The sequence below is a fragment of the Tyto alba genome, unplaced genomic scaffold, assembly GCF_018691265.1.
Source record: "Tyto alba isolate M040663 unplaced genomic scaffold, T.alba_DEE_v4.0 Super-Scaffold_42, whole genome shotgun sequence".
Taxonomy (NCBI): Eukaryota; Metazoa; Chordata; class Aves; order Strigiformes; family Tytonidae; genus Tyto; species Tyto alba.
The window spans coordinates 13,976,292-14,004,053 of NW_024881318.1; the positions used below are offsets into that span (position 1 = coordinate 13,976,292).

Sequence of the window (27,762 nt, forward strand, 5' to 3'; positions counted from 1 at the left end):
TGGAGGGACATCCCCTTGTTCAGGACCTGATGATAACTGCACCTCAATGAGTAATTGTTCTTTCTCTTTCCCTGGTAGCCCCCCCGAAGGAGCCATTGCTGATGTGCCGGTCCAACAACTACCCGAAAGGTTTCTACTGCAGCTGGCACCTGCCCACTCCCACCTACATCCCCAACTCCTTCAACATCTCCGTCATGTAAGTGCTCAGGAGGGAAGAGTGCAGTGGGGTGAGTTTTTGTCCCTGCAGCCTGGAGCAGGTCTCAAGTAGTGCCGTGAAGTCTTGGGACAGAGGGTCTGAACTGTGCCGAGTATATGGAATTGGTGTCCCAAAAATGGGCCTGGTGAAGGGGATGTTCCAGGGACATCCAAACTGGATGCTGGGCACTGGGACTTTGTCCCAAGAAAATTCCAATTTCCCCAGAGGGGACCACAGAGGTCCCCAGCTCCCAGGTCCCCTTTCCATGTCTCCCAGGTCCATCTTCTCTGCACCACTTTCTACAGTGGAGGTTGTGCCCACTGTTTTTTGGTGCATTTGGCACAGCCACTCTCCCTTCTGCTGTACACCGGCTGCAGCTGGGCAGCAGCAGTGTCCCTCACCTAGAACTGGCCATGGCATGGTATTGCCCCCCATCCTGTGCCCGGGTCCCTGCACAGCCCTTATATAGGCTGGTGCTGTGTATTATATTCTGGGGCTTGTGTCACCAGCAGAAAGGAGACCGTTCCTCTCACAGGAGGGACAGAGCCACCCCCAACCCCAGAAGTGTCTCATCCTTTCCTTGGGGCCAGAAAGAGGACATTCATCTCAGTCTCTGTGCAGGTTTAGGATAAAACATCACACACACGAGCCTGCAAAATTCCCCAGTGGAAGGAAAGTATCCCTTTGGCTATATCAGGGGCTGGTGCATGGGGACTGTGGGCAGAGCAGGGACACAGCAGTGCTCCTTCTGCCTCCTGCCTCCAACAGCTTGGGTGCATCCTCACCCCGAGAACTGATCTGTAGGTAACAGCTCTTCTCGTCCCTGCTTTCCAGACACGGCACAAGAGAGATGGTCTGCGAGAAGGATGTCTTTCCCAAAAACAGGTGTCACATCAGATACCTCCAGCTCTTCTCGACTGTGAAGTACAAGGTGACTCTGACGGTCACGAATGCTCTGGGCAAAAACTCCACCACTGCCACCTTTGATGAGTTCGCCATAGGTAACTTCTGTGACAGCAACTGGCCTCTCCGAGACGGTGTTGGGGTCGGCTTGCTCAGCATGCAGTGTCACCTGCCGGAGCAATGGGCCAAGGAAGGGGTAGGCTCTCCCAAGTGGATCCTCTGCCTATCCATGCCTGAGATGGAGCTGGGGTCTGAGCCATGCTGGCATCCACTTCATGCCTCCCCTGATTTTCCTGGCCCTGCTGTAACTGTTGCTAGCACCTGAGCATCCTGGGGGATCCAGGTGGGATGCCCACAGGTAGTCCCTGTGCTGGTCCCATCTGTGGTGTGGTGCCTTGCCTGGTCCCATCCCCAGTGGTCCAAGTCTCCTGTGGTTGCTGAGCTCCTCTGTGCTTGGGGGCTGGGGAAGCAGCTGCCATGTGCTGGGGCAGAGAGCTGTGAAACTGGTGTGGTCCCGGTGGCGTTGCCCTTCTTGCCACTCTGAGCACTCCTAAAAGAGAGGTTTGGTGTTAGTGCTGGGAGCAGAGTCATGCAAGTTAGGATTGGAAGAGAAATTAAAAAGTCCTATCCTCTTGCCACCATCCCTAGGCAGGATAAAGCCCTCCTAAAGTCATCCTCCACCAGCCCTTACCTAACATGCTCCTAACAACCCTACTTCCCACCTTTGCACCTCTTCACTCCTCCACCTGGGCAGAGGGTGCTGTGCAATGTGGGACAGCAAGCCCTGGGGGCTGGGGTGCCTGTGCTGCCAGATGTGCCACTGGGAAATTGCCCAGTTGTGTCCAGACCCATGGTGTGGATGCTTCTCCAACAGGGAGCTGGGCACAGTGCTTTTGCCTCCAGCCAAAGGCAGATTACAGCCAGTGCCGTGACAAGAGTGTTCACCCTCAAAGAACAGGAAAAATGGGAGAGAATAGAGTTCAGGAACACGTTGAAAAACAATTTGCTGGTTACATGTGGCAATTACTGGACCAGAAAAACAAATAAATGAATCCTTGAAGTGCAGCCAACAGTCAGTCTTTGCCTTCACTGTGCTGCGTGTCCCAATCTCGAGTAGCTGGAAGTGCCAGAGTGCAAGAAGAGGAGCTCCACTGCTATCCCATATTTCCTCTTTCTACCCCAAATCCTGGAAAACATCAAGCAAGAAACAAGGTGTCAGCTCTGAATGGAGTAGGGATATTATTTTGGAGCAGGGACTACCCTGCCATGTCCCAGCAGCTGCGGTCCATATTTGAAGTTTTTATTCATCAGTGCATTCCGAAAGTTGATAACAAGGCAAAGAGCTTAGCAGGGAAGTGGTGGAGTTCCAGTCACTTGGGTGCCTTTAAATGGAAATTGTTGTGTTTGTAGAAGATACACTCCTTAAAAATGAAGGTAACCTCCAGCCTGTGGGGCCCAGGGCAGCAATTAAGCTGCATTTTCCGAGTTCCTTGCATTCCCTTCTGAAGGAGTTCAGGGCATCATCCTGTAACATCTGCATCCCACCCATGCCCTGCCTGGCTTCCTAAACATCTGGTCCTCCATCCAGCACACAAGGGCAACCCCCCTGAGAAGCACACCCAGCTGCGAGCCCCGGGCATCCCAGCACCAGCACAAGCCGGATCCAGCCCAGAAGTTTGGACTCAGCCCAGGTCGGAGGAGCAGTGAGCAGAGGCCAGCGCTGTCCCGGGACAGCCGTTAGCACGGGTGCAATGTTGCTTCTTCTTGCAAGGGTTCCTGGCCACGTCCCAGCAGTTGCAGTGGGAGGTGAGACCCCTCCAGTACCACCTGGCAGATGCTCTAACACCCTCTGGGACGGCACTCAAGGAAGGGGTGATGGGCCAGTGCTGGTAGGAAGGGTTATGTCCTGCACCCCAGAGCCAGCTCACTCCCATAAACACTTCTATATCTACTGACCTTAAAATCTTCTCGTTCTCTACAGCTAGGCAATTCTCCTCAGGATTTGGTGTGGCTGCTGTGCATAAGAGGCATAGATGCCATGGTGACTGAGAGTTCAAGCAGTCAGTCAACAGGCTTAGGAGAGTCATTACAGGATGAGCTCAGCTGCTGATAATCAACAGCCATCTACCCTGAACGCAGCTTCTTGTACCATCCTAGTTTTTTCAATTAAAACAAGTGCACTACATTAGTGTATTTTCCCATGCAATTTTGCCCTAAGTTGCCTGCTCTCCTTGCAGAAGATTCTGCATTTCATTGTCTTTTCTGACTCTCTTTTTGGTGGCTGCAAACCTGGGGCTGTATCCCAGCATGGTGGGTGCTGGCGATGTGGATCCAGCACCCAGTACATTCACTGGGGATCTCTACCCAGCATCAGCTGGGCTGAGATCTCAGCTTGGAAGTTGTGATGGGTTTCGCTCTGCTAGATAGAGGGGTGGAAAACCTATGGCTCAGGACAAAACCATTGCATTGGCTCATTGGAAAAATGTTGCATGGGAGCATTGTGACCTGCTGAAATGGACGGATGGTGTCAACCTGCAACTGCATGATGCTTCTGCTAAAATCACAGGGCTGGGGATGTCAGAGCCTGCCTTGTGTTTTTCCCTTAGCCTAGAGAAAACCATCACACCTTCTTCATGGAGGTTAAACCCCAGTTGTGAAGCCCTGATCTCATGCCTTTCTGGGGAAGGAGCTGCCTGGAGCCAACGCAAGAGCAGTGCAGGGCCAGCAGCTCTCCCTCCCGGCACTATCTGAGCCAGAAGCAAACCCACTTCTGGGTTAGACCACCCACCCAGCCTGGGCAAACACAAAAAGCCCCCTGGAAAGGAGTGACCTCCTTTGGCTTTGCTTCCTCTCTCCTCCCTCCCTCCCTGGAGCGCCCAGCAGAAAATCCCTTCCCCAAACACTCAGAAGATGGGGTCTAATTGAGTGGAAAATGACTGGTACTTTCTTTTGCTATCCCAAGCCCATGCCTTGCTGGTGGTCATGCCCTGCTGGTTATTAGCAGCCAGCTGCGAGAGGGTCACTCTGCATTGTCATTTTCAGTGATGACTGAAAAAACTTTTCCAGCCCTCTGGCCCCCACCTCACATTGGTAGGAGATCTGGGCTGCCTTCTTCCCTGCTTTGCTCCTGGAAATTGTTTTCATAATTACATCTTCTGCAAAGGTATCAATACTAATAAAGGTGGCTATGGTGAGGGAAAGATTTTGCAAAGCCCTGCAGACACCAGGGCTCCAGCCCAAGGCAAGAGGTGGTGGGAAAGGGGCTGGAGGGGCTGGAGGGGAGAGGGCCTGGAGGCAGAGGAAGGTGCCAGGGAGGAGTGAGGTGGTGTGTCAGGAGCTGCCACCTCCTTTGTGGTGGCTGAGACAGCATGGGGACATTTGTGGCCTTCCAGAACACAACCCCACCTTCCTCATTTGTACGAAGAACCATGTAGCTGGCACATGCCTCCCCCAGGAAAGCAGGGACATCACCACCATGCAGCAACACCAACATGCCACCTCAGCACCTTTCTCCTCATGTAAGCCTGGGGCAGATTAACAGGAGAAGATGTATAGCATTTAAAGGAGGGGAAGGCAACCTTGGACAGGGCCTTGCAGGCTTGGGAGTCTTGACCAGATCTGCCACCCATCGCTTGTGTGACCTTGGGAAGGTCATTTGATCTTCCCAGCTCCAGCTCTGGGGTGATTAAGATGCAGAGCATCTCAGAGGGGCTGCATGAGGACAAACGTGCCTGTGTCTGTACAAAATTCAGAGTCTCTGAACACGGGTATACAGTTGCCTAGGCAGAAGGTCAGTTCAATTCATACTACTTAGAGAGGCAGAATTAAATTACCTAGACTGACATTTGGCTAAGACATGGAGTTTAATATCCCTCTGCTCATGGAAAATGCCAGGGGATATTTAACGGCCGCAAGGGATCCATTTTAGTGCTTGTTGGAGAGATGGGATGGGCGATGGGCCCCTCTATGCTGCAGGATCTCAGCTGCCTTTCTGAACTGCCAGCTTCGTTTCGAGATGTGTCTAACAACAGCCAGGAGCGATGGATAGCTACAGACTCACAGCTAAGCATGGGCATGCAGAGCCTTTAGGAGAAGCTGCTCTCTGCAGCTTTTCTTGCACACCAAGCCCTCACTTGGACACGGCAGCCGAAAACCAAGTGGGAAGAGCTGTGAGTCACCTCCCGGCCAAGTCCCCTTCCCAGGAATGTCTGATGATGCTCCCTTAGCTCTGCAGGATAATATTACATCTGGTTTTGTAGCCGCTTAACCAGTACTCAGCCTAATGCCCATCGTCCATTATTATTATTACTACTATTGCTTTTATTACATTACTGCCTGCAGGCCCTCGCCGAGGACACGGCTCTATTATGCTGGCTGATGTACAGCCAGACAGTCCCTGCCTTGCCATGTGCAGGATAAATGGAAGCAGACAAAGGCTGGAGAAGGAGGAGCACTCGTCCCTGTGTGTGGAGCAGGGATCTGGGAGGCTGCGGAGGGTAAAGGACTCCTTCAAGGTCACATAGAAATCAGGGATCTGGACACAACCTGTCTCCCCTGCGGGGCCAGCCCTGATGTTTCCCATGATGAGCACAGTGTAATGAGGTCTGTCCTAAGAGAAGTAGGTCTGTCCTTGCTGGACTGGCCACCAGAGTTGGTCCCCTCTCCTGCCTCTTGCATCCCTGCTGCTTTGGAGGGATGTGGCAGAAACAGCTTTAGCTTTTGGAGTGGCTGGCACTGCTGCGCTTTCCAGCCTGGGCAGGAGTCCCATGGATGGGGGGGACACATGAGGAGGTAGCAGGGACTGCTGGTTTTCCCATTAACCCGCAGCACCGTTTGAAGGCTCGCTGCAGCCAGGAGCGCAGGCTTCTCTGACGGCTGGGCTCTACCGTGCTCACTCAGAGCCAGGTCAGCCCTCCCGTTCGTGCCAGGGACACTCTGCAACCGATGGGAGTGGGCCTGGGGGTCACACCCCTGCAAAACAGGCAGGTGACTCCCACCTCAGCATCAGGGCACTTTTTTTTTTTTTTTTTTTGCTTTCCTCCCACCCACCACAGTGATATCTCTCATTGCTGCCCAAGCACATGTGCCCTGCCTGCATTTAAGCATCCCGCTGCCATGGCTCCAGGCTCGCATGCCAACAAGCAGGTCCGGGGGTCCCTGCATTACCCCAGGGAGTATTCCATCACGTTCATCCCCAGCCTGGCTCTTTCCTTCCCAATTCCTAGCTGCAGAGCCGCAGTTTGCAGTCATCTGCATTCGTTCAGCCAAACAGACTTTTGTTTTGCAAACCAAGCCTGCCGAGCCAGTGCTGGATTTATACTTTTCCGTATGCGTTTGGTCTCCAAGTCCCTGTCGATGGAAGCTGATGTCCAGCCTGAGCCTGGGGATTCACAGCGAGCAGAGGAATTGCACAGCCGTCTGGAGTAGCTCAGCACAGCACAGCCCCAACAAGTTGTCCCTCCTGCTGAGGATAAAGCTGTAAATGGAAAGTTGTGTCCCATCCTGCCACAGAGAAGCATCAGTGGGAGCCAGGAGGTGGAACTGGACACCCGTGATCAGGCCTATGAATGCTTCCTCATCAGCTGCTCCCCAAGTCTGAGCACCAGATGTAGTGAGGATAGAGGAAGCTATTCAGACCTCCTTGCACCCACTGTGTCAGAGGGAGGGTGATTGGAGGCAGGAGAAGTTGTTGGGGTAATGGTGAAGATGATGGTGAAAGAGGGAAGGAAGCAGAGTGTGTGCCAGGGAAGGCTGGGGTTAGGGAGGTGATGGTGAGCTACACCTTTGGGGGGAACCAGGCCAATTCTGGGTTCCACCGAGGTGACTGGGCTGTGGTTTCATTTCAGCAGCCGCCCTCTGCCTCACCCATGGCCAAGAAAGTGGCTTTGAAAGCATCACAGGCTGGTTTCTTCTAAGAGGAACAAGCTGTGGTGGCGTAGGAAAGGTGTCTTACTGGGGACAGTTGCTGTGATGCCACCATTGTCCTGGAGCAGAGATGGCAGTGAACAGCACACACATGGCTCCACTTGCAGCAGACTGTCCCCACATCAGCACCTGGTCCCATACAGCTTCAAGCAGAGGGAGAGATTCCCTTCATGCATCAGGCAGAGCTGCAGGCAGCAGGTAGGAAGGCTAGCGAGGGAGCAGCTCACTCAGCAGCACCGCCTCCTTCCTCTCTGAGAAGAGGCAAAACCCCTGTGTGAACATCACCTCCCACCTACAGCAGGTGAATCACTGGGGTCAGCATGGAGGAGAAGACCTCTGAGTTCAGGGCAGGAGCTCTGCCAGGCAGAGAGGGGCTCCCCACAACCCCAGCATCTTTCTTCCACGTTTGAGAGTTTTGATGCAGACACCTTCACAAGTTGCTGCTCAAGTTGGTCAGAGCCAGAGGATCATTTACTCAATCCAGAGATTTTCACACAAGGAGGGATCCATTGGCCTTCATGTGGATTTTGGAGGGGATTAAGAGCCCTGCTGAGACATGAGGACTCATGTGCTTTGCTATTCTTAAAGTGCAAAGAGACCCCCCCCTTCTACCCCAGGCATAGCTGTGCACTCATCTCCCCTGCTTAGCTCATTCCTGTCCATAAGAAAAGGAGAAGTGTTGGTGTACCCAAACGTCCGTCTTTTTGTAGTTTTGTTATTGTGGATTGGGAGTTGGAGCTGTCAGGAGTTGAGCAAACCCTTGGTGAGAAGCAAGGCATGGTCTGCCATGGGCAATGCCATTCATCACAGCCTGCCTGTGATTTGCTCTCAATACTCTAGAAGTAGCTGCAACTTCAAAGCACATTGCACAGCTCACATCCAGTTAATATTCACTTGAAATACTTGTCAGGTAGTAAAAAAATATCCCCGTATCCCAAAAACAGAGCAGGGCTGAGAGAGAGATACCTGGGGTGGAAGGTGACTGTGGCAGTCCTTCACGTCTGTCAAATATGATATGCCAACACTTTGAATCCCCACAACATCAGCCCTAAACCCAATGGAGAAAATCTACCATGTTACTGCAAGGTAAGTGAGTTTGAATTTGGGTCAGACTCCCCAAAATTAGGAAAGTGCAGGATGGGCTTTCTGGCTTCCTCAGCCTGACCCAGATAGCCCTTGGGAGGAAAAATGCTCTCTGCCTTGGCCAGCTTGTTTCCATGAGTCTCCAGCACTGGCACCTCCTTGACAGGAGTTTGAGCCAGGACAGCCGTACCTCTGACCTAGACAAGAAAAGGTGACTTGCATCTAAATAGTTTGGGAAAGGATGTTCTGCGTGTTGGCTGCTCCTCTTGGAAAGCACACGGCTCAGAGCCCAGCCAGCTATGCCAAAGGGTGTAAGGAAGGATGCCATCTGCAAAGCTTTACCAGCCATCCTCTCATCTTCTAGTGAAGCCGGACCCTCCGGAGAGCGTGGTGGCCAAACCCGTGCCCAATAACCCTCGGAGGCTGGAGGTGTCATGGCAAAACCCCTCATCCTGGCCTGACCCCGAGTCTTTCCCACTCAAGTTCTTCCTGCGGTACCGGCCCCTCATCCTGGACCAGTGGCAACACGTAAGTGATGCTGAGATGACTGGGAGGGAGTGGGGGGAGACGGTGGCTGAGATCAAGCTGCACTGGGAATAAGTAATTGAAGATGAAAAAAAATGTCTATCCACTGCCCAGGCAACCCAGATCCTTTTCCTCTCCTTCTCTGTCTCTCCTCCCTTCTCTCTTCCTCTCTGTCTTTCTTTTAACTCACATTCTGCCTACAAATGGCTCTTCAGGCTCTCCACACTCTGCATTTTCATCCACGGCCCCTATCTACTTTCCATACATATGTTCTATATAAAACCTGCCAACGAGATGTAAAAGGCATTTAAAGTATAAATGTCACCACATTTAAATGCGCCTCTGCCACATTTAGATTTTGAACTGAAGATAAAATACCGCTCACCGTAACTCAGAGCACAGTCACAGAGCGATTGCTGTGATGTTATCGTATTTCTTACTTTTATTTCTTGTTTCTTTAAAAAAAAAAAAATAGTCAGTGAAATCCTTGGCAGCCCAGAGGACAGATTTCATTTGTTAGCTGCAGGGAGATAACGAACAGGCTTTTTTTTTTTTTTTTTTCCTCTGTGTGCTACTTGCATCCTCGGATTGTGAAGGAAAGCAATCTGCTGCTCGAGGAGAGGTGCTGCTATGTTGGCATGGCTCATCCAGCATCCCCTCTGAGCTGAGCTGGGCCAGACAAAAGCCAATTAGGTGCTTTGTTTGATAAAGCATCTTGCCCAAAACTAAAAGACAAATAGGAGTCAGCACCCGGTCCCTGGGGAGCTCACCTGTGCCATGGAGCCAAGTGAAGTGCTGAGGGAGGGGATGGGAGGCTTTGCTCATGTCTCTGCAAGATGTCAGTGCCTCAGCAACTTTTTCTTTTTCTGTTGGTTGAGTTTTTTGACGAGGCAGCACCTCAGGTTGTGTTTCAGATTGAAGCGCTTGATGATGGCTTTGAAAATCAGAGGAGGATTGGGAGAGGGTTTTCCTGCTTGTCTCTTTGCCCTTTGCTTCCCTTCTGAGAGCAGTAGTGCATCCATGGAGCATCCTGAGGGATAAGAAAGCAGAGGTGGAGTTTGGTTATTAGTTTGCCGTGGATATGTTTTCTTCACTTGGGGGACAAATGCTCAAATTGGAGAAGCTGTGAATAAAGGGGAAGAGTTAATGGGAAATGCAAAATACCGTGTTGTTTTTTTCCAAGGCCTGAAACTATTGTGGAAGAAACTGATGTTTTTACCCTGTTGCAGCCTGATCCAGCCAAGCATCCTGCAAATTCAAGGGTTTGCACCCAAAAATGGAGGGCAAGCCAGTGAGCTGCCTCCCACCTCGACACCCTCATGGTAGCAGGACCCTCCATCACTGGGTATTAGGTACCGTATTCATGGGGTCAAGCTGTGCCAGTCCCCTCACTGCCTCTGCGGGGATGGTGTGGCCTCTCCATCAGTGCTCTAGGGCAGGCAGCAATGGTGGGAGATACCTGGAGGTGTTGGCGACACCAGTGGCAGGGCCACCTTGGCTGGAAAAGGCAGTTCTGGGGCAGTAAAAACTTGATTTCTCCTGTTTAAAGATACCCTGAGCTGCAGAGAGAGCTCAAGGTACCAGCCCTCATGATAGGTGCAAGGAGGGCTGGGGAGGGCTCAGCAGTCCTGGGTACTTCTTTTAATCAATATTCACTTGCAAGAGACATGTCCCCCGTCACTGGCTGCTGGAGGAGTGTGTTTGGGGAATAATTTGCTTCATGAGCAAGTGCAAGCATTCAGTGAGAGAGGTACCAGCCTTGTTTTCTGACTCTCCTGCTCTGCTGGCTGGGTAATGAAAAATCTGATTTGTGGATGATTTGAGGAAAACTGCCACTATTCATCAGCTGAATTATTTGAGAAGCCTAATTCAATCAGCTCTCAAACACCAGGGAATGGCAGTGCTGGCAGCAGCTGGAGCTGCTCCCACCCCAGACCCCCTTGGCATGCTTGGTCTGCTTAGCCCAGCTGGGCACCTTGCAAACGCAGGGGTTTTCACCCAAAAATTAACCCCGCCAATGTCAGCATGCTGGGAGCTTGCCCAAGCCACACTGAACTCCGCTTTGCTTGACTTGCTGCTTGTTGGCATCTTGAGGGGGGTGTCCCTGTTCCCCCAAATCCAGCCAGGAAAGGGAAGGACCTGATATGGTAGGGCCAAGCCTAGCTCAGCCATCCATCTCATCCTACAGTGGTGGTGTTGGGTCTCTCCTCAAAGGGACAACTGCTCTGAGAAAGGATGCAGCAGTCATGCGTGGGGGTGTCTTAATTCTTGTCAAGGTGAAAGTCTCTTGCCACAAGCTGCCCCCCATCTTTGCTCTTGCTGTCCCCACTGGCTGCTGACATGGAAAAGCCATTGCGCACAACCTCCTTGATGACAACAGGGCAGCTTGGGAGCCTGGCAGGGAGAGGAGGAATCTCTGCCAGCAGCTGGGAGGAGCCAGGTACATCCCTGTGTGGCCAGGGTCCCCACGCTGAGCCCTGTCCCTGCCTCCTGGTGGCAACCCACCCATGTACCGGCTGTGGGTTTTAAGCATCTTCTGCCAACCCCTTGGCAGCCCCATGGGAAGCCCAGCATCCCTGCAGGAGCAAACCCACAAGGGAGCATCAGAGTCTTCCCAGAGACAGGAATATCCATGCAGGCCCCGCTCGCACGTGGCATTTCTTGGCAGAAGAAGCAGGTACCCTTTCTTCCCTCCGCATCCCATTATCTTTGCAGGGTCTGATCTATGCACAGCACCCCAGCAGGCAGGACCGAATGAGCACTAATAGGATCAGATGGATGTCGAGCTGTCGAATACTGTAGGGCCTGATTCAATCAGCATCTGCTTTCCCCCAGGCTCTGCCTTTCAGGATTTTAATAATGCCAATGCTTGGCACCAGAAGATGAAGCCATCCATGGCAGGATTGGTGGATCTTATCGAGACCACCACTGTGCGAGCTAACTGTAAATGCATTTTCCCCCCAGGAGAGAGCCAGGCTGTGCTTGGCACAAGCATCCCCCCTCATCAAGAAATATTTGGGGCTGACCCAGTGCCAAGGGGACACCTTTGTCCCCTTCCCAGCGCTTTGCAAAGGTGGGTTTGAACCCCAGCACGCCATTTGCACTCCCTTTCCCCTGCTCAGCAGTGTCTTTCCACTCAGGTCTCTTAGCAGCTCTCATGTTGCAGTTTGCTCTGGGAATTATGATGATGTGCTCTGGGAATTATTATTGTGGAGAGATGATGATGAGTTTCCACGTGAGCATGTGGCAGGGTGTGTGTCAGATGCTCCTTGCACCACCGTGCCACCTTGCAGCAGCTCCCTCGAACCTGGGCATGGGCATTTCCCATCTGTTCAGGATGGAGCAGTGTCACATCATGTCACATCAGGTGGCCACTGACTGCCCTCCGCCCCACCAGCACTGAGCTCGCTCTGAAACTCAAGCAACTTTAAAGTCACGCTCCTCCCCTTTTGGAAGAGGGGCTAGTGGTTTCTCTGCTGCCAGAAGAGAGACGGGATATTTGCAGCCTAAACAGGTTTTTTTATTCCCCCCTTTTGGCAGAATCTCCCCTTCTGTCTCCTAAATATAAAACATTAAATGTTTAGGGTATCCTTTATTTTTCTCCTGCTTTTAAGTTTGTAATTCAAGCCAGATTAGTGTGGTTTCCTCTTCTGTTTTATAGCCCCATCCTGGCCCCAAGCGAGCTCTCCTAATGCTCTCAGATGTTCCTCTAATGGCTTACCTAGGCTGGAACTGGATACCCTTTCCTAATGGATTGCTAATAGCCTGTTTCTGGTTTTACAGGCTCCTTCAGTTAACTCGCAACAGCAGCGATCACCACACTCGCACATGCGATCTCCCTGCAAGCACATCTGCACGCTCACCCCTAGATGCAGGCGGGTGGCCAGGCACCATCCTGAGCATCTTTGGGGAGCCCAGGGCAGGTCTTCCAACCCATTTGCTCCCCCCCTGTAGCATTTTCTGGAGCAGGATCTCCCCTTGTCCCAGTTTTTTGGGGGGGAGATTGCATGCACTGAGCACTGAGCAGCTCAGTGCATGTCCCAGGAACATAGCAAGGCTCAGAAGGTATTTCTTAGCAGCATCAGAGCTGGTGGCCAGGCCGAGGGAGGATTTCCTCTGGTGGGTTGCCAGCAATTTGCAGATGCCGTCGCAAAGTCTAATTGAACCCATTGGCTGCGCTGACAACATGAAATGTTAACGAACCGTGAGGCGGGCTGCGCCTCAGATCTTGAGATTTGCAGTAAAAGGTCATGAGATATTTAAAGCTAATAATGTGGTTGGGTTCTCTCCTTCCTCTTCTGTTTTGGAAGCATTAGAGCCATGTCCGTGAGCATTTGCAAAGGCTGGAGACGTCCTTCTTTGGAAAAGCAAGCAGAGGGACTCCCACAATCTCAGGATTTTAGGAGCTGGAGCCACAGAACCCCCAATGCAGGCATCTGTGCCAGCTCTGCTGCTGAGCAGCTCTGATCCAGGCAAATTATGGGAATTTGGGACAGGAATGGCAATTTGTGGGTATTGCCAAAAGTATAGTAGTTGGGTTCATTGGTGTGAGGAGGGCATGGTCCTCTGGGCTGGCCACAAGTCATTCATGTGTTGGTGGGGGTGGCTTCCAGAGTGGACTCAGGCTCATGTCCCGAGGCAAAGCAACATTTTCCGATCAAATAGGTGAATCTCACAGGCTGTCTCTGGAAGTTCCTGCCTTGGGCAGCCTGAAATAACCTGAAAGTGTATGCTAATTCATATCCTGCCTGCGACGGGCAAGGGGGAGGGATGAATCTGGGGAAGGCAGTTAGTGCCACCGCCTGCCACAGCTGCATCCCCACCGGCACGGCAGCAATGTCACTTTGCGGCGGGCGTGCTTCTTCGCACCCATTTGCATCCCCCCGTACCTCTGCTGCTTTGCCTGCACTCCCCCTCTTTGCAAGGCAACCTTGGCAGGGAGGTCACCCTGAGCAAGCTGGGTTACAGCTTCACGCCTGGTAGCTTTTATTGCAGCACTTCTCTCCCTTTCCCTCCCAGCTACAAAGTCGGTGATTAAAAAAGACGGAAAAAAAAAAATAATAAAATAAAAGAAAAAAACCCCACAACCAACTAATAGGTGAGAGCAAAATTTTGAGGCTGTAATAGTGTTGCTCTCAGCTTGTCATGGGACAAGCAAGGCTGGAGCAGAGGGTGCCTCGGAGGAAGATGGAAGTGGGAAATGCTCAGAAATTACGTTTTCCAGGGATGGAACTGGGCTCAGGACCCTTGGATGGCACTGTCTGGGTGATCTCAGTCCCCTTGGGAACTGTTAGTGACCTAAAAGTACTGAGTTCCCAGCAGGATCAGGCCTCCGAAGGCAGCCATAGAAGTGCTGCCGAGCAGCAGAGCACTCATGCACACGCCAGTGTGCTTGCGCTCACCTGCATGCTTGCACAGCAGCACGCATGTAGGATGGTGCTGGCCAAACTTCGCTTTCCCTGCTCACATGCAGACCATGCCAGGCAGGTGCCCGTGCCCCGCGATGCCCACGCACGAGCTGCACCCATCTGCTTTCACCCCCAGCCCACTGTATCGGCGCGGTAAATGCATCCACGGGCAGCAGGTGCCACTGCTGGGCAGGGTTAGCACTGGTCCTGAGCACCCTGAGCATCCCTCATCCCATCCTCCACGCAGTCACAAGTGAAAGCAATCTCTGCCAGTTGTCACTTGGCAGGAGGGACAGCACATCCGGAGAAAGAGTCTCATTAATAACAAGCTTACAGCTCCGCTTTCAAAGATGGTCTTTATTTTAAGCCAGAAGGGAGCCGTTCAGCTGCATCTGGTGTGACACAGCCTGGGCTGCAGGGGAGCCCTGTGATAACTTGCCTTCCCAGACCGTCAGCAGGGCTGAGCTATGTGCAGCCGCGGCACAGCAGCCTTTTCGGCGGGGGTGACAGCAGGGACCACAGCTCAGACTCTTCTGCACTCCTCCACTACCTTGCTGGGCAGGGAATAGGGGGAGAGTCATTCACTTTTCCCAACCTTTTAGTTATTCCAGAGCCTGGAGAGAAAGTTTTGTCTGGGGTTAGACCAGTTGATCCCTGCAGCGCTGTGGAATGAGGAGGTATGTGGAGGCTCGTTTATTAGTAATGAATGTCAGACATATTTGCTCTCCAGACGTGGCTTTGAAAGGGAAAAAGAAAAACATTTATTTTCCACTTGGCGACATCTCTTGCTTGGGAGTTACTCCTGCTTTTGGTGTAGCCTGTTCCCCAGGGCAGGGGGGAGCCTGCCAGGACCCCTATGCAATCCCAGTGACTGAAGGCGCCTGAAACAGCAGCTACATCTGTAGCACTAGTCCCTGCAAAACTCATTGCAGTCAGGTGGCAAGATCTGGCCACTTGTTGCAGGGAAAAGAGACTGAGAAATTGAGGCCAATTCTGTGCCCTGTCCCCCTCCCAGTTCCCATTTCCACCATTATCCAGGATAACCGGGGAGCATCCAGAGGTGGAGGAGGCTGTGAGGATGTGAGATGTACGGCAGACCGAGGCCATGCTCTTAAAAGGAGTTTCCTTCATGTTCCCCTGCTCGCTGTGGGTGGCACAAGCAGGGTGAGCAGATAAGCTTCACCCTACAACAGCCGGGGTGCTACTTTTATTTTGGGGAAGGCAGGCTCATCCAGGCTCAATAAAACACCTGGGACAGGCGCGTGGTCTCTGTCCTGGCATGCACAGAGGTGGTGTATCCCTGATGTGGGAATGAGGGGTTCCAGCCCCCATCCCCATATTTCCAGCTTCCTGGCAATGAAGCACCCCTTCCCCACACCAGGAGCCATGATGGGGAGCAGGAGGTGTCAAGGAAGGGAAAACAAAGCCACCGCCACCACGGGGGAGCCGGCAAACACATTTTTCATGTGGGATGCAGAGAAGGCGGCATCTGATCTCCCCTCCTCCCCATTCACCTCCTTCCAACATGCACCCACCCCCAGCCCAGCTGCCCGGGCAGGGAGGGTTGGGGTTTTCTTCCCCCCCCACCCATTCCCTTCCAAAGGCCATCTGGATTTCAGAGCTGCCCGTTCATGGCCCTCTTCACAAGTAATTGCTACCTGGTTGTGCTGGACCAAGAGCAGAGCCTGGGTGGTAACAGAGCACAGTATCCTTTTTTACTGCTGGGGCACCCTGGCAGGGTGTGCTGGGGGGAGCCCAGAGTGAGGAGTGTCTTCCTTAAATCCTGCTGTGCTGAGCACTGCAAGACAGTGCCACCAGTCTGTTGGCAGGGACTGGTACAAGGGCACACATGGATGTCCCCTGTTGGGGTGCACAGTGTGGATGGCCCATGTGGATGTCCCCAGGCCTCCAGCACATATGTAGGGTGGACCAACACAGACAAGGGGAAAGCTGAGCACTGGGAAATCCTCCCTTCTGCCTGCCCTGGGTGTCCCCATCCCATCAGTGTGGCACTGGCCCCTGGGCTCATCCTGGTACTTGGAGCTGTGGGTTGGCACTGGATGTCCCTCAGCAGCAGCTCCATTATCTTTCCAAGCAGGCTGATGGGGTATGTGGCCATGGCAGGGAATGGGATGCTGGCCCATGCTGTCCTCAGCAAGCTGTCAGCTGAATTACTGGGTTCAAGGGCTTTTTTTCATTTCTCTCTCTCTCCTTTTTTTTTTTTTTTTTTTTTTTTTTTTTTTTTTCCCTAATGTTAATAGCTCTGCATTGCACTGGTGACTGATCCCTCATTAATCTGGGCAGCGCTTCACAGCCAGCCGGAGTGACTTTTGGCAGGTGCACAAAGGCAGGCAGTGACATGCAGTCCCCACCCCCGGCCAAAAAAAATTACCATGCGCAGCCTTCCTCCAACTTTTCTCTCTGTGTGGCAGGGACTCAGATTAAGGAATTTCTCCTTCCGCCTTTGATGCTGTGTGTCCATCTGTCCTTCCACGACCTCCCCAGTGTTCCCCCCACCGCCCGGGTTCTCCCTGTCTATGCCCAGTTGGACCCAGTCCCCGTGTGCTTTCTCATCTGCTGTTGCACTTCTATGCTGAGCCGTGGGCACCCACCCAGGGATTTTCTCACCCACCATGGCAAACACTGAATGTGTCCCCCAGCTGCCCAGCTCAGAAGTGCTGCATGCAATCATATGTGGGGGGAGAGATGGATGCTGTCATCTCTGCCTTCTCTTTTTGCCTTCTGTCTGAAGAGGAGCTTAGGGCAGAAACCTCCCAGGCCCTACAAGGAAGGTATTCCAGGTCCTCCAGACTTGGTCTGGGAGGAACATTCCCCCCCAGGCAAGACACAGCCTTGACCCCCTTGTCGCTTACAACACCCCATCTGCAAACACTCAGCTGCAGGCTAGCTGTGGCTGGAGAGAATCAGGAATTGCTCCCAAAGAGAAGCATTGAGCTGGGAAGGCTCTTTGGGCTGGAGAAAATGCTCTGGATGGAGCAGCAGCTTGGCCAGGTCAGTGGGACCTCAGTGGGGCTGGTCTGCCTGTAGCCTGCTTGCTGCAGGGCTCGGGGAGCAGCCAGGTGGGCTCGGAGGATGCTGAAAGACCCAGAGACACTAACATGCAAGCCAGGTAATACCAGTATCTTTCTGAGCCCTGTGCTCATTCCATGCTTCCAAGGCACTGTCGATCAAGCACAGGCCAACCTGGGAGAAAGAGGCATGCAGGGGGCCGGCAGCTCACCCAGCGAGGTTTCATTTAATTTAATCATCACTAGGAATTAATGACAAGAGCCTGTCACCTCTGAGGTCCCAGGTCTATCTCAGGCTTTGGTCCTGGGCTGAGGAGGGCTGCAGCTTAGTGGGGTTGGTAAGATGGATCTCAGCCAAGACCCTCCATGGGTTGGAGGATGAACATCTGTGTCTGGCAGGAGGGACTGGCATCCTCCTCATCTTCTTTTCCCTACCCTCCCTTCTGCACAGATTTCACAGGATTTCGGTTTTCACCTATGCCGTAAGTGAAATGGTCCAACCCTTCTTTTCCTGAAGGGTGGGCTGTGCCCAGCCCTGGGATGGGAGCAGCCACTCCCCTGGTATAGACTGTGTTGGTACCTGCGAGCTGCTAAACAGGACCGCTCTAAGCTTGACCCTGTTATCTGGACAAGAGGCAGCACCTGTGACCCCAGGGCTGGTTCTCAGACTATTTGGCATGTTGGAAACTCAGGGAGTCCCTTCACAGAGCCCCACTGGAGTCATTGGGTTAATCTTCCCCCCATAACAGGCTCACTCCAGTCCGGCTCTGACCTCAGACCCCCTTGGTGGGCATCCCGAGTAGCTGCCCCTGTGCCAGTGGGTCAGAAGACCTGATGGTGGTACCCATGACACAGTGGGAATGTGTCTCCTGGATGGTAGGGATGGACTTGGGCACCAGTTCTCCCAGTGCTTTGGCTAATGGTGGTTTAGGGCTTAGGCATGTCACAGCTTGGCACAAGTCCTGCAGTGAAAACACTGTCATCCCCTGTTTGCATCTGACTGGTGCCGTGGGTGTCAGCCCCAAGTTGGTGGTGCAGAGAGAGACAGGGCTCAGCCTCCCCTCGTCCAGGCCCAAAATCTGCAGCAGTGAGGTAGGCGCACTCCTTTCTCCATGCTGCTTCCTGACGAGGTTTGGTAGAAGCTTCACACCTCGCGGATGGCAGGAGGCCCTTTGCTCCCCAACAGCTGGAGGGGGACTGGCCAAGCCTGCCTCCAGATGTGCTTCAGATACCAGGGCTCCTGTGGGCTTGGGATGGGCAGCATGAGCAACTGGGATCACAGAGCCCAAGGGCTCCTCTGCGCCAGGCAGCAGGATGGATGCAGCCCTGAGAGAGGAAATAGGGAAGGAAAAGCTCTCATCTGGAGCAAGAAAATAAAAGTGCCCTCCTCCCTGGTAGGGATCCCCCAGAGCAGCTGTAAAAGCCACGGTGAAGGGCTGCAGTTTGCATGCCAAAGGGATTAAATCTGTGCTGAGGTGTTGAACATACTGTACTGGGGGGACTGGAAAAGGGCTGAGTCTTTCTCAGGGTAGGTTCCTGCTTTTCAGGTACCCCTGCAAGCAGCGGGGTGATGAGATTAACCATGCTGGCTGCTGGCTGGGCCATCACACACGTCCCTGGTGTGTACACTGTCCCTGTGTGTGTAAAGCCACTGTGCCAGGGCATCTTCATCCCGCAGGTGCATTGGCCCAGGTACACCAGTGATGTAGCTTTTCTCTCTTTGGGCTTCGGGATGCGATCAAGGACCAGGCAGAAGTTTTTGGCTCCATCTTGTGCCTGTCATTGAACAGAGTTGTTAATAAAACTCAGCTGTTGGTGCTCCTCAGGGCAGTAGGATCCTATGCCTGACCTTCTCCTGGGTGGGTGGGGAGGCGTGGAGGACCCCAGGTGGGTTGTGCCATGAAGATTCCCCCACCTGTGAAGTGCTGCTTGTTCTGTTTGAGCATGAGCCCCTGGCTGGGCACCAGTGCTCACAGATGGGCTGCATCAGACCCACACCATCCCTCATCCCCCCAGCATCATTATTATCAACATGTGTCTAGAGAGAAGATGGTTTGTCAGTCAGGGCATGGGGGAAAGACAAGGTGTGTCACATGTGCCCCCCATGTCACACACAGGCAGTGCAGAGGGGGAATGAAGCTAGCAGCATGTCGGTTCTCAGCCTCAGAGACTGAGTGGAGGGCCGTGTCCCATGTAGCCTCTGCACAGTGCTCCTGCCCTAGTCCCCTCCATGCCCTCAGGACCTCGAGGACAAGCCTGGCTGTACCCCTGGAAAGTCACTTGGGTGCTGAGCCCTCCTCCTCTGTCAGCCAGATGTGCTTGCTCACCAGTGGCTGTACGATGGGGGTGCATTTCTGCTCAGCACCTGCATCCCCCCCGTCCTTGAGCCAAGCTCCAAGTGGATCAGAGATTCCCAGAAGCTGTGGACACAGTCTGGGGTTAAACCACTGCGCTGGCAGCTGCATCCCCAGGACGACAGCAGGACCTCCAGTGGCCCAGGCAGCACTGACAACAGGACAGAGGGAATTTTTCCAGGAAAGACGCGTGGACATGGCTTGATCCTTGTCCAAGGGCCCAGCCAGAGCCATGCAAGCCAAGCCAGTGGGACAGCATCAGGCAGAGGAGCAGGGTGGCCAGAGGTGTGCCTTCTCCCAGCACTGGCAGTGATGCCCAGAAAGAGTGTGTGCACACCCCAGCTGCTGCCCTGGACGTCCAGATCCCAGCCAGCAGCCCTAACGTGTCGAAGCAGAGCCTGCCCACACATCTGCTAGTTTCTGGTGACCTCTAGAGGAAGCTGCTCCACTCCAGCACCGCCAGTTTGGGAGCAGGACAGGGTCTCACCAGACTTTTGGCTTAACTGCAGCTGGAGCATCCTCCCCCTGCATCCCTGTCCTGGGCTCATGCCTCTGCCCAAAACCACACAGCATTTCCCAAAGTTCTGCAAAAGTCTCGATATCATCCTCTAACTGAGCTAAACACACCAATTGTCTTATGCCTCCCAGTGCCATGGTTTCCTCTGACCACCCTCCCTTCCCCACTGCTGCCCTCAGGTCGAGCTGTCGGACGGGACATCACACACCATCACGGACGCCTATGCTGGCAAGGAGTACATCATCCAGGTGGCAGCCAAAGACAACGACATCGGCACGTGGAGTGACTGGAGCGTGGCTGTCCATGCCACCCCCTGGACGGAGGAGCCCAAGCATCTCACCACGGAGGCCCAGATCACAGGTGAGAGCCTTCCTCACAGTACAAACAGGCTGTGCCCTCAGCTCGGGGGGAACCCAGGAGTCCTGGCTGAGGGTCCCCCACTGTCCAGATCCATACAAGTTTCAGCCCCAGCCAAGGAGATCTCCCACCCTGCAGGGGGGCTGCAGCCCTTCACCCTACACTTTGCCCCCCACCCACAGCCCTGGAAGCAGATGCAACTGTGTCCCATGGGGTGCTGACTCAGCTTACCTGACTCCAGCATCCTCCTCTCCAGTATGCTTGGGGTGTGACAATAAAGCTCGGGGAAGATGATGATGATGATGATGATGATGAATACCCCTTGGAGCGCTGCCCCCCTCCAGCCCTCCCTCTCCAGTCCTAGCCCCTCCACACCTCCGACCCCACACAATGGCTCGGAGTGATGCCAATTCAAAATAAAAGCCACAAAGTTAACAAGCCTCTGTTTCTAGGAAGGAGCTGGGACTGTGTCCAAATGGGCGTTATCAGCCCTCCATTTCCCAGAAGGGCTGGAGCAGACCCTGTGCCGGTTCCCCTCACTGGCACCAGTGTGGGGCGGGGGGAAGCACTGGTGTGCAGGCAGACGGGCAGGCAGTGACCAGGCTTCTAGCTGGGGCTGCGTGTGTGAGCTGGGCAGATGTGTGCGTGGGGACGGGGGTTGCTCAGTGCCCCCACCCTCCAAGCTCTATCCCAGCTCTGCATGCAGACCCCAGCATGGGCGTGCAAGCCGTGTGCTGGCAGAGCCATGCATGAAGTTCTGTAGACCCCGGCGATGCTCCTTGCATGGGGATGTGGTAGGTGCAAGCCCTGCTGCCAGCCTTCTACACCCACCCCCCCCCTTGCAGAAACACCACCCAGCAGAGCACCTACTCTAAGTGTTCTAGAGTTCAGGCAGCAGGAGGGATTTGCAGCCCCTCATCCCCAGGGGGATAAACCCCTGCCAGGAATGCAGGCACACCCTGCAGCGGTGCTGGTGTCAGGGTTATGGAGTTGCTTCTATACCCACCTGCACCGTGCTAAATGCAAATACCACTTCCAGCCGCACCAGCCTGCTCCCTGTGCAGGCACATGAATGTCCCTCACACACGTGTCCCTTGCACAGATGTCCCTGTGCGTGCAGCTGGCTGCAGCCGCGCAGGATGGGTGTGGGACACCCCGGCTCCAGGGCTGAGCCTCGCCGTGACACCTCAGTGGGCTCTGAGAGATGCCGAGACAGAACCCCCGTGGCCCTCAGCGTCCCCAGCATCCCCCTCCAGATTGTCTGGTCCGGGGCACTCTGGGACCCTCTGAGTGTGACCAAAGTTGCCCCAGCCTGGCTGCCTGCCCAAGTCTTTGCTGCAATTCTGCAGCCCTCCATGGGGCAGAGAAACCATCTGGTCCTGTGCAGAGGAGGACAAGCCCTGTTAGCCAGCCCAGCAGCTGCGGCCGTGTCTAGGATGTTCTCTGGGTGGGGGGATACTCTCTACAGAGCACTCATGGCCATGTTGTCATGACTTCTTAGCCAATATTCCCACAGAGCTGATGCACAGAGAAGCCTGACTGGGCAGGATGGGACCGGGAGAAACGACCAGCTCTGCCTGGTGGTGCAAGCACCTACAAGCAGTAGGCCCAGTGTAGGGAAGGTCTAATGGACCACACCATCCCCTGACTCATCATGCCAGCCCCCCAGCTCATCCCTAGTGTGGAATGGCAATGAGAGGGGCAATCTGGGGGCAGGATGGTGCCATGTTTCCACCACTGGGGGAGTGGGGCTGCCCCTACGGGACACATCCCGGGCCTCCCCAGCCCCTCATGATATCCACTCTCCCTCCCTGCAGAGACAACAAGCGCTAGCACCTCTTCTTTCATGCCACCCCCCACCACCAAGATCTGCGACAAGGGGGCTGTGGTGGGCAGTGGGGCCGTGGCAGTGTGTTGGACAGCTGGACTGGTCTTGGCTGCCTATGGTGTCCTCTTTATTTAGTAAGTATTTCCCAAACCAGGGGCATAGGAGACAGGATGTGGGTGCTGGGAGGGGGCAGGGATATGGGTACCCCGGGGGCTCCAGTGTGGTTGGGAAGGTGAGGCTCCAACCAGGCTGTGTGTGAAGGGCATTAAGAATGAGCCATTTGGGTTTTTCTTGCTTTTTTTTTTTTTTTTGTAAATGCACCTGACCTGGCTGCTTTTCCAGATTGGGTGTTCTGGTGGAGGTCTCGAAAACAGCTTTTCAAACATTTTCTGCAAAGCCTGCAGAGGGATCAGTCTTTGATGCCTTGTTCTCAGCAGCCCTCCCCACTGCTGATTTTTTAAAAGGCAGAGAAACCATGAGGAAATCTAAGGCCTTTGAGTAGTGGTGGAAGAAAAATTGTCTGATAGCAGAAAATTCAAAGGAGCATCTCAAAAATGTCCTTGGTTTGGCTTAGAATGGAGTGGCAGCCTGGAGAGCTCCAAAATGCCCCATTCCTCTCTGGGCCAGGGCTGCTGTCTCATGGATGTCCCCCCCACGACATTTTACTGTACCCACACTGCTCAAAGATAAAAGAATTGATCCTGGCAGCAGCCATGTGTGTTATTTTGGGGGATAAAGGACGTGCCACCCATCCTTTGATGTCCAAGGAGAAGTCATTGCAAGGCAGCTTGCATGGACATGGGTTCCTTTGTTCCCCTACAGTTGTGTCATCTCCACGTGTGACATTAGCAGTGGCACTGGGAGCCAGGGGTGGATCAGTAGGGTCCAGTCATGGGAGGAGGAGGTGGAAGTGATGGGTCCGGGCACCTGGGCTCTGGGAAGGAATGAATCTCCCCGTGGAAAAAGGACAAATTGTGCTCGGCGTGTCCCCTCGGCGGCCAGGCATGGCCGAGCCCAGAGTGGGACCAGTGACCCCTCTCCTCCCCGCTTGCAGATCCCCATCTGTCCATCCATCACAGCCCAGCGCAGACGCCTGCCCACTGCCCACCGCCACCACCACTCCGCTGCCCCCTTCCCGGGTTGAGTCTCTTATCTCTTCGATTTTGCACACGTTGAGGACGTATCACGCTTCTCGCCATCGCTTCGGAGGAGGACAGAGCCGCCGCCGCCGCCGTCCCCTGGGGAGCCACAAAATCCTCTCCCAGCCCGGAGCGAGGAGACGCACTTGTCCCCCCCGCCCCATTCCCGTCCCCCTTTCCCCCAGCAAGGCGAAGCAAGCCCGGGCACCATGCCGCAGCTGAGGACCCCACTCATACAGCTAACCCCCCCCACGCCAAAGACGTGCCCGCCGCCCCACCACCTACCCAGGTGACAGGGAGCGTGACGGCGCACTGAGAAAAGGGGATATGAAAATGGGGGGGGTGGTGAGGGGAATGATGCTCCCAGCTGTGTACCCCCTTATGGCAGAAGGGGGTTCCCCAAGGACCGGACTCGCTCCCCCAAGCTCTTGACCGCGTGGTGAAGCTGGAGGGGTGTACGGGTGGGGGTGGTCTTGGTCCCGTCTGAGGGGATGATGGAGAGAAGCACTGGTGGCTTTCACAAGTGTGGTGAGGAGCAGGGAGCTGGCAGGGTTTTAATTAAAAAAAAAAAAAAAAAAAAAAAAAAAAGAAATTAAAAACACCGATAAAACCCCCCTGCCCCTTGCTGAGCACCTGGGAGAGAGGTCTCTTCAGCTCCCCCCCCCACCCTGCAGCACCCTGCAGGAGCCTTCGCCACCCCCAATCCCATCCCCACATCACCCCTAAACTTTTAACCACGTTGGATACAGGGAATCGCCCCCGTTGACGTCTTTGTCTCATTCTCCAACAAAAGCAGAATAGCTCTGCTGTTGCCTTTAGAGCTGGAGCCCTGCAGACCTGTCCCCTGCTGTCCCCCGCTGTCCCCGGCTGTCCCTGTGCCTGCTCTGCTCTCCTCCCCATCCTACCCCAAACCCTGTTTTGTAAAGACACCTCCTCTTGCCCCTGCCTGGACCCAAGCGCAGTATTTAATACCGTACGTCCTAGTATTCCCACTGTTGACATGCTGTATTTGAATTTTTTATAGATGTATATATATAAAAAAAAAAATCAAAAAAAAAAAAATAATAGAGGGGATAAAAAAAAGCTCACACAGAGACAATGCACACACGCACACACACACACACATGCACCAGGAGAGACAGTCTTCATTAAATGATCATTTCATGATGGCTGGCAGCTCTGGGTATTATTTCCCCTCCGGCTGGAGTGTGTGGGTTTGGCTGACTGCTCCCATGTGTCATGCTGGTGCTGGCTGTGATGGGGAGGATGTGGGGATGGCAGTGAGGGGACACAGACACCCTGGAGCCTGCCCTGGGGCTTAAACCCATAACATCATCTCCCTGGGGAGGGCAGGAACCCCAAAAATGGCCTTCAGGACATACTGAGAAAGTGCAAGAGGGATGCCTACGCCTGGAAACTCCTGGTGATGTAAAGGGGATGGTTGTCACCACCCTGTGTGGCACCCATGCTGTGATGGGGAGGTGCCACATGTCCCCATTCATGGACCCTCGGGGGTCCCGTGTGTTCTCAAGCTCTGGCTGCGCCCCAACATCTCTCAGTCAGGCAGGAGGATGGAGACCTGCCTGCGCCCCACTGCAGCCCGGAGGCTGGAGGTGGCATGTAGTCCCAATTAATGCACTTTCCTTGTCTGATTAATAATTTCATGTTAGGAAAATGTCACCGTCCCAGATGCTCTGAATGAAACTTCCATCAGGGCAGGGCTCACAGGGACCTGGAGCATGGGCAATGGGTACAGCAAAGCACTGTGTCGGGATCTGACCTCTCCCCACGTGTGTGCCACACGTGTGCCCACTGGAGCAGAGATGTCATTGAACTATATGTTCATCTCAGGGGGAAAAAAAGCTCTATTTTTTTTAGCAAATTGCCTCCCCAGTGCCCCAACAGCATCTCTCCAGTTGGGAAATGGATGGAAAATGGATGGATGGGTGGATGGATGGATGATGGATGGATGGATGGATGGATGGATGGATGGATGGATGGGTGAATGGAAGTGAAGGAGCCACAGCCCTGGCTCTGCAAAGCCCAAAGGCAGCACCAAGCCCGTCACTAGCTCCTAGCAGGCACTTGATGTGATTTTAGCCATGCTGGGGCTTTATTAGAGGAGATCTCAGTCCCACGCAGCCCTGCCTTCAGCTCGGCCATGCCGGCAGCAGCACTGCCTTGGTTCATTGGTTAATGTTCCATTACCAGACAACATGCCTCCGTCATTTATTAATGTTTCATTAGTGTTAAAAACATCTGGTAATTAATTATGCACTAATTATGGATTCACAGTGCTAAAAGCTAGGGTAATCTACCATAGCAGATGGGTCTTTGGGGCAGGGGGAAGGGACAGCTCTTAGCAGAGATGAAAATGTCAGGCCCAGCCCTTGCCTGGGGGAAGCATCTCAGACAGACGGATTTCCTTCATGTCCACCCAGGATCTTCATGCCTGGTCCAGAGGCATGCTGTCTCAGGTTATTAAGCAGAAGGAACCTGTCCCTCTAAAGCTGTTTCAGGAAAGAAGGGAGCAGTGTTTCCACTGCCCAAAGTAGCTGTATGAGAAGCCATCTGAGTGGTGGCTTTCATACAGAGCCTCGGGCATCCTCTGGCACCTGGAGTTGGCACACAGCCTGCTGCTGTCTCTGGGATGCCATTCGTCAGCCCTTCCACAGTGCCCAGCCAGAATAAGAGGCAGTCCATAAAGCACAGGGTGTCATAAAAGCCCACTCGTGAAGTGCCCCAGCAATATTACGTACAGATGTGCAGAGATGTTTGGAGCTGGGGAAGGTCCCAGGGGACTATCCCTGCCAAGCAGAAAATCCATCCACTTAGCAGTATAAATCCATACAGGAAGAAAGAGGGAATTACAGTGCTCAGAGAGACCTGTGCATCACATAACCTGAAATCCAATACATCAGCAGGGCGCAATGAGTCCCTACATCTTCCTAGCACATATGTGGCAGTAAATCCCACCTTAGGTGTTGTTTTCGGCTGTTGCTGATGCGAGAGCAGCCTTGCACTGAGCTCCCCAGGCTCTGCAAGAAGTGATCAGAAGTGTGGCTGGAAAGCAGGAGCTATTTCCTTGCTGCAAGGCCTCATAGGAAGCAGAAAGCTCCCTTTCTTGAGCAATAGGCTCAACAGCGGAGCAAATCTGAATCACTGCACCTCCTGCATCCTTCCTGAGGCAGGTGCCAGCAGAGATCTCGTCCTGCCAACCCAACAGTCAGAGAAGCTCCCTGCTCCCACACCAGCCTCCCAGGAGCCTGGACCCCCCCAGGTGGTAACAAGCAGCTTATTTATCACAAATTAGGCTGACAGGAGTGAGGCATTGGGCTTTGTTGGGGCACCACACTTTGGTGGGTAAAGGAGGAGCAGCAGGCATGGTGCTGTGTTTCAGCTCTGGCAGGGCGTTAGACAGTCCCGGGTGAGAGCAGGGAGGAAGAGGGGTGTGAAGGCAGGCTCAGCTGCTGAGAAAGCACACCTATAGCTGCACAGCTAGACCTAAGCACAAGAGCATCCTGTCGAGCCAGGTGGAAATACCAGGTGGGAACCATCAAGCCAGCTGGCAGAGATCCTTGTATGTTCAGGGGTAGACCTGGTCCCCAATGGGCAAATGTCCTGCTCCATCACAACAACAAGGAGAAGTGCAGGCAAAAGCAGCAGGAGCTGGTGGAAGGGTGGTCCCCAGGGTGAGAGCATGAGGAGCAGCATCTGCAAGGGGTGAAGATGTAAACAGAGTCAGCTTGACTTGGAGGAGCCCAGACTTCTCCAATCCTCAACCTGTAACAGTGACAAGTCCAGCAAAATACAGGAGCCACTCAAAACCACGGGATATTGGTTCAGAACACGCTTACATCTCCTGTACGGAGATGTAACAGTGGGTGCCCTTGGCAGGCTATCACCTTCCTCCCTGGACTTTCTTCCCCAGTGGCAGGAAGGATGGCTCAGACACCAAGGTCCCACTATGAGGAAAGGCTCTTGCCTACTACCAGGAATGAGCCCAGGAGCTTTGAGTGATTCAGCCACCACCACACAGAGAAGCAGACAGAGCTGCAGGTAGGGTCCCTGGGAATAACAAAAGCCTCAGGCACTCCCACAATGTTGTAGGGCAGAGGCCTGTAGCAGAAAGAGGTGACAGTTGGTCACAGAAGACTGCAAAGGACAGTCCTGGACCATCTTATTCCTTGATGGCTCCAGATCAGCATTTGATGCCTCTCCAGAAGAGGCCAGGTATTGTTTGAAGATCCTCAAAGCCATGACTCTCCTCTTTCTCATGTCCATCCTGAATGGTTCAGCCTCTGCTCCTGGACTGAGTCCCTGGTCCCCAGGCACTTCTGCCTGCAGCCTCATGCCCTCCCTCACCACCAGACCAGCTCTGACATCTCCTCACCCCTCAGTTGCACTATGGTTGGCTGGGCAGTACCTGCCATTGCCTTCCCAGCTCCCCGTCACCTCCCCAGTGCTGTGACATCCCTTCCCACTTCCAGTCTGATCC

The 27,762-nt window shown here is 53.8% G+C and overlaps 1 protein-coding gene across 3 annotated transcripts in view; it reads left to right on the plus strand.

The window, feature by feature from the left end:
* Positions 1–24,431, plus strand: part of CNTFR (ciliary neurotrophic factor receptor) — a 214,422-nt gene extending 189,991 nt beyond the window's left edge. For 2 of the 3 annotated variants that reach the window (XM_042804452.1, XM_032988103.2), the window contains 6 exons: positions 79–196; positions 1,031–1,197; positions 8,472–8,635; positions 20,120–20,300; positions 22,115–22,259; positions 23,180–24,431. In XM_042804452.1, the coding sequence (XP_042660386.1) occupies positions 79–196; positions 1,031–1,197; positions 8,472–8,635; positions 20,120–20,300; positions 22,115–22,259; position 23,180 (776 nt within the window). In that variant the 3' untranslated portion in view covers positions 23,181–24,431. Of the gene's footprint in view, positions 1–78; positions 197–1,030; positions 1,198–8,471; positions 8,636–20,119; positions 20,301–22,114; positions 22,260–22,467; positions 22,832–23,179 lie in introns of those variants that run through there. The other variant, XM_042804453.1, reaches the window with a different exon arrangement.
* The last annotated feature ends 3,331 nt before the right edge of the window (positions 24,432–27,762 follow it).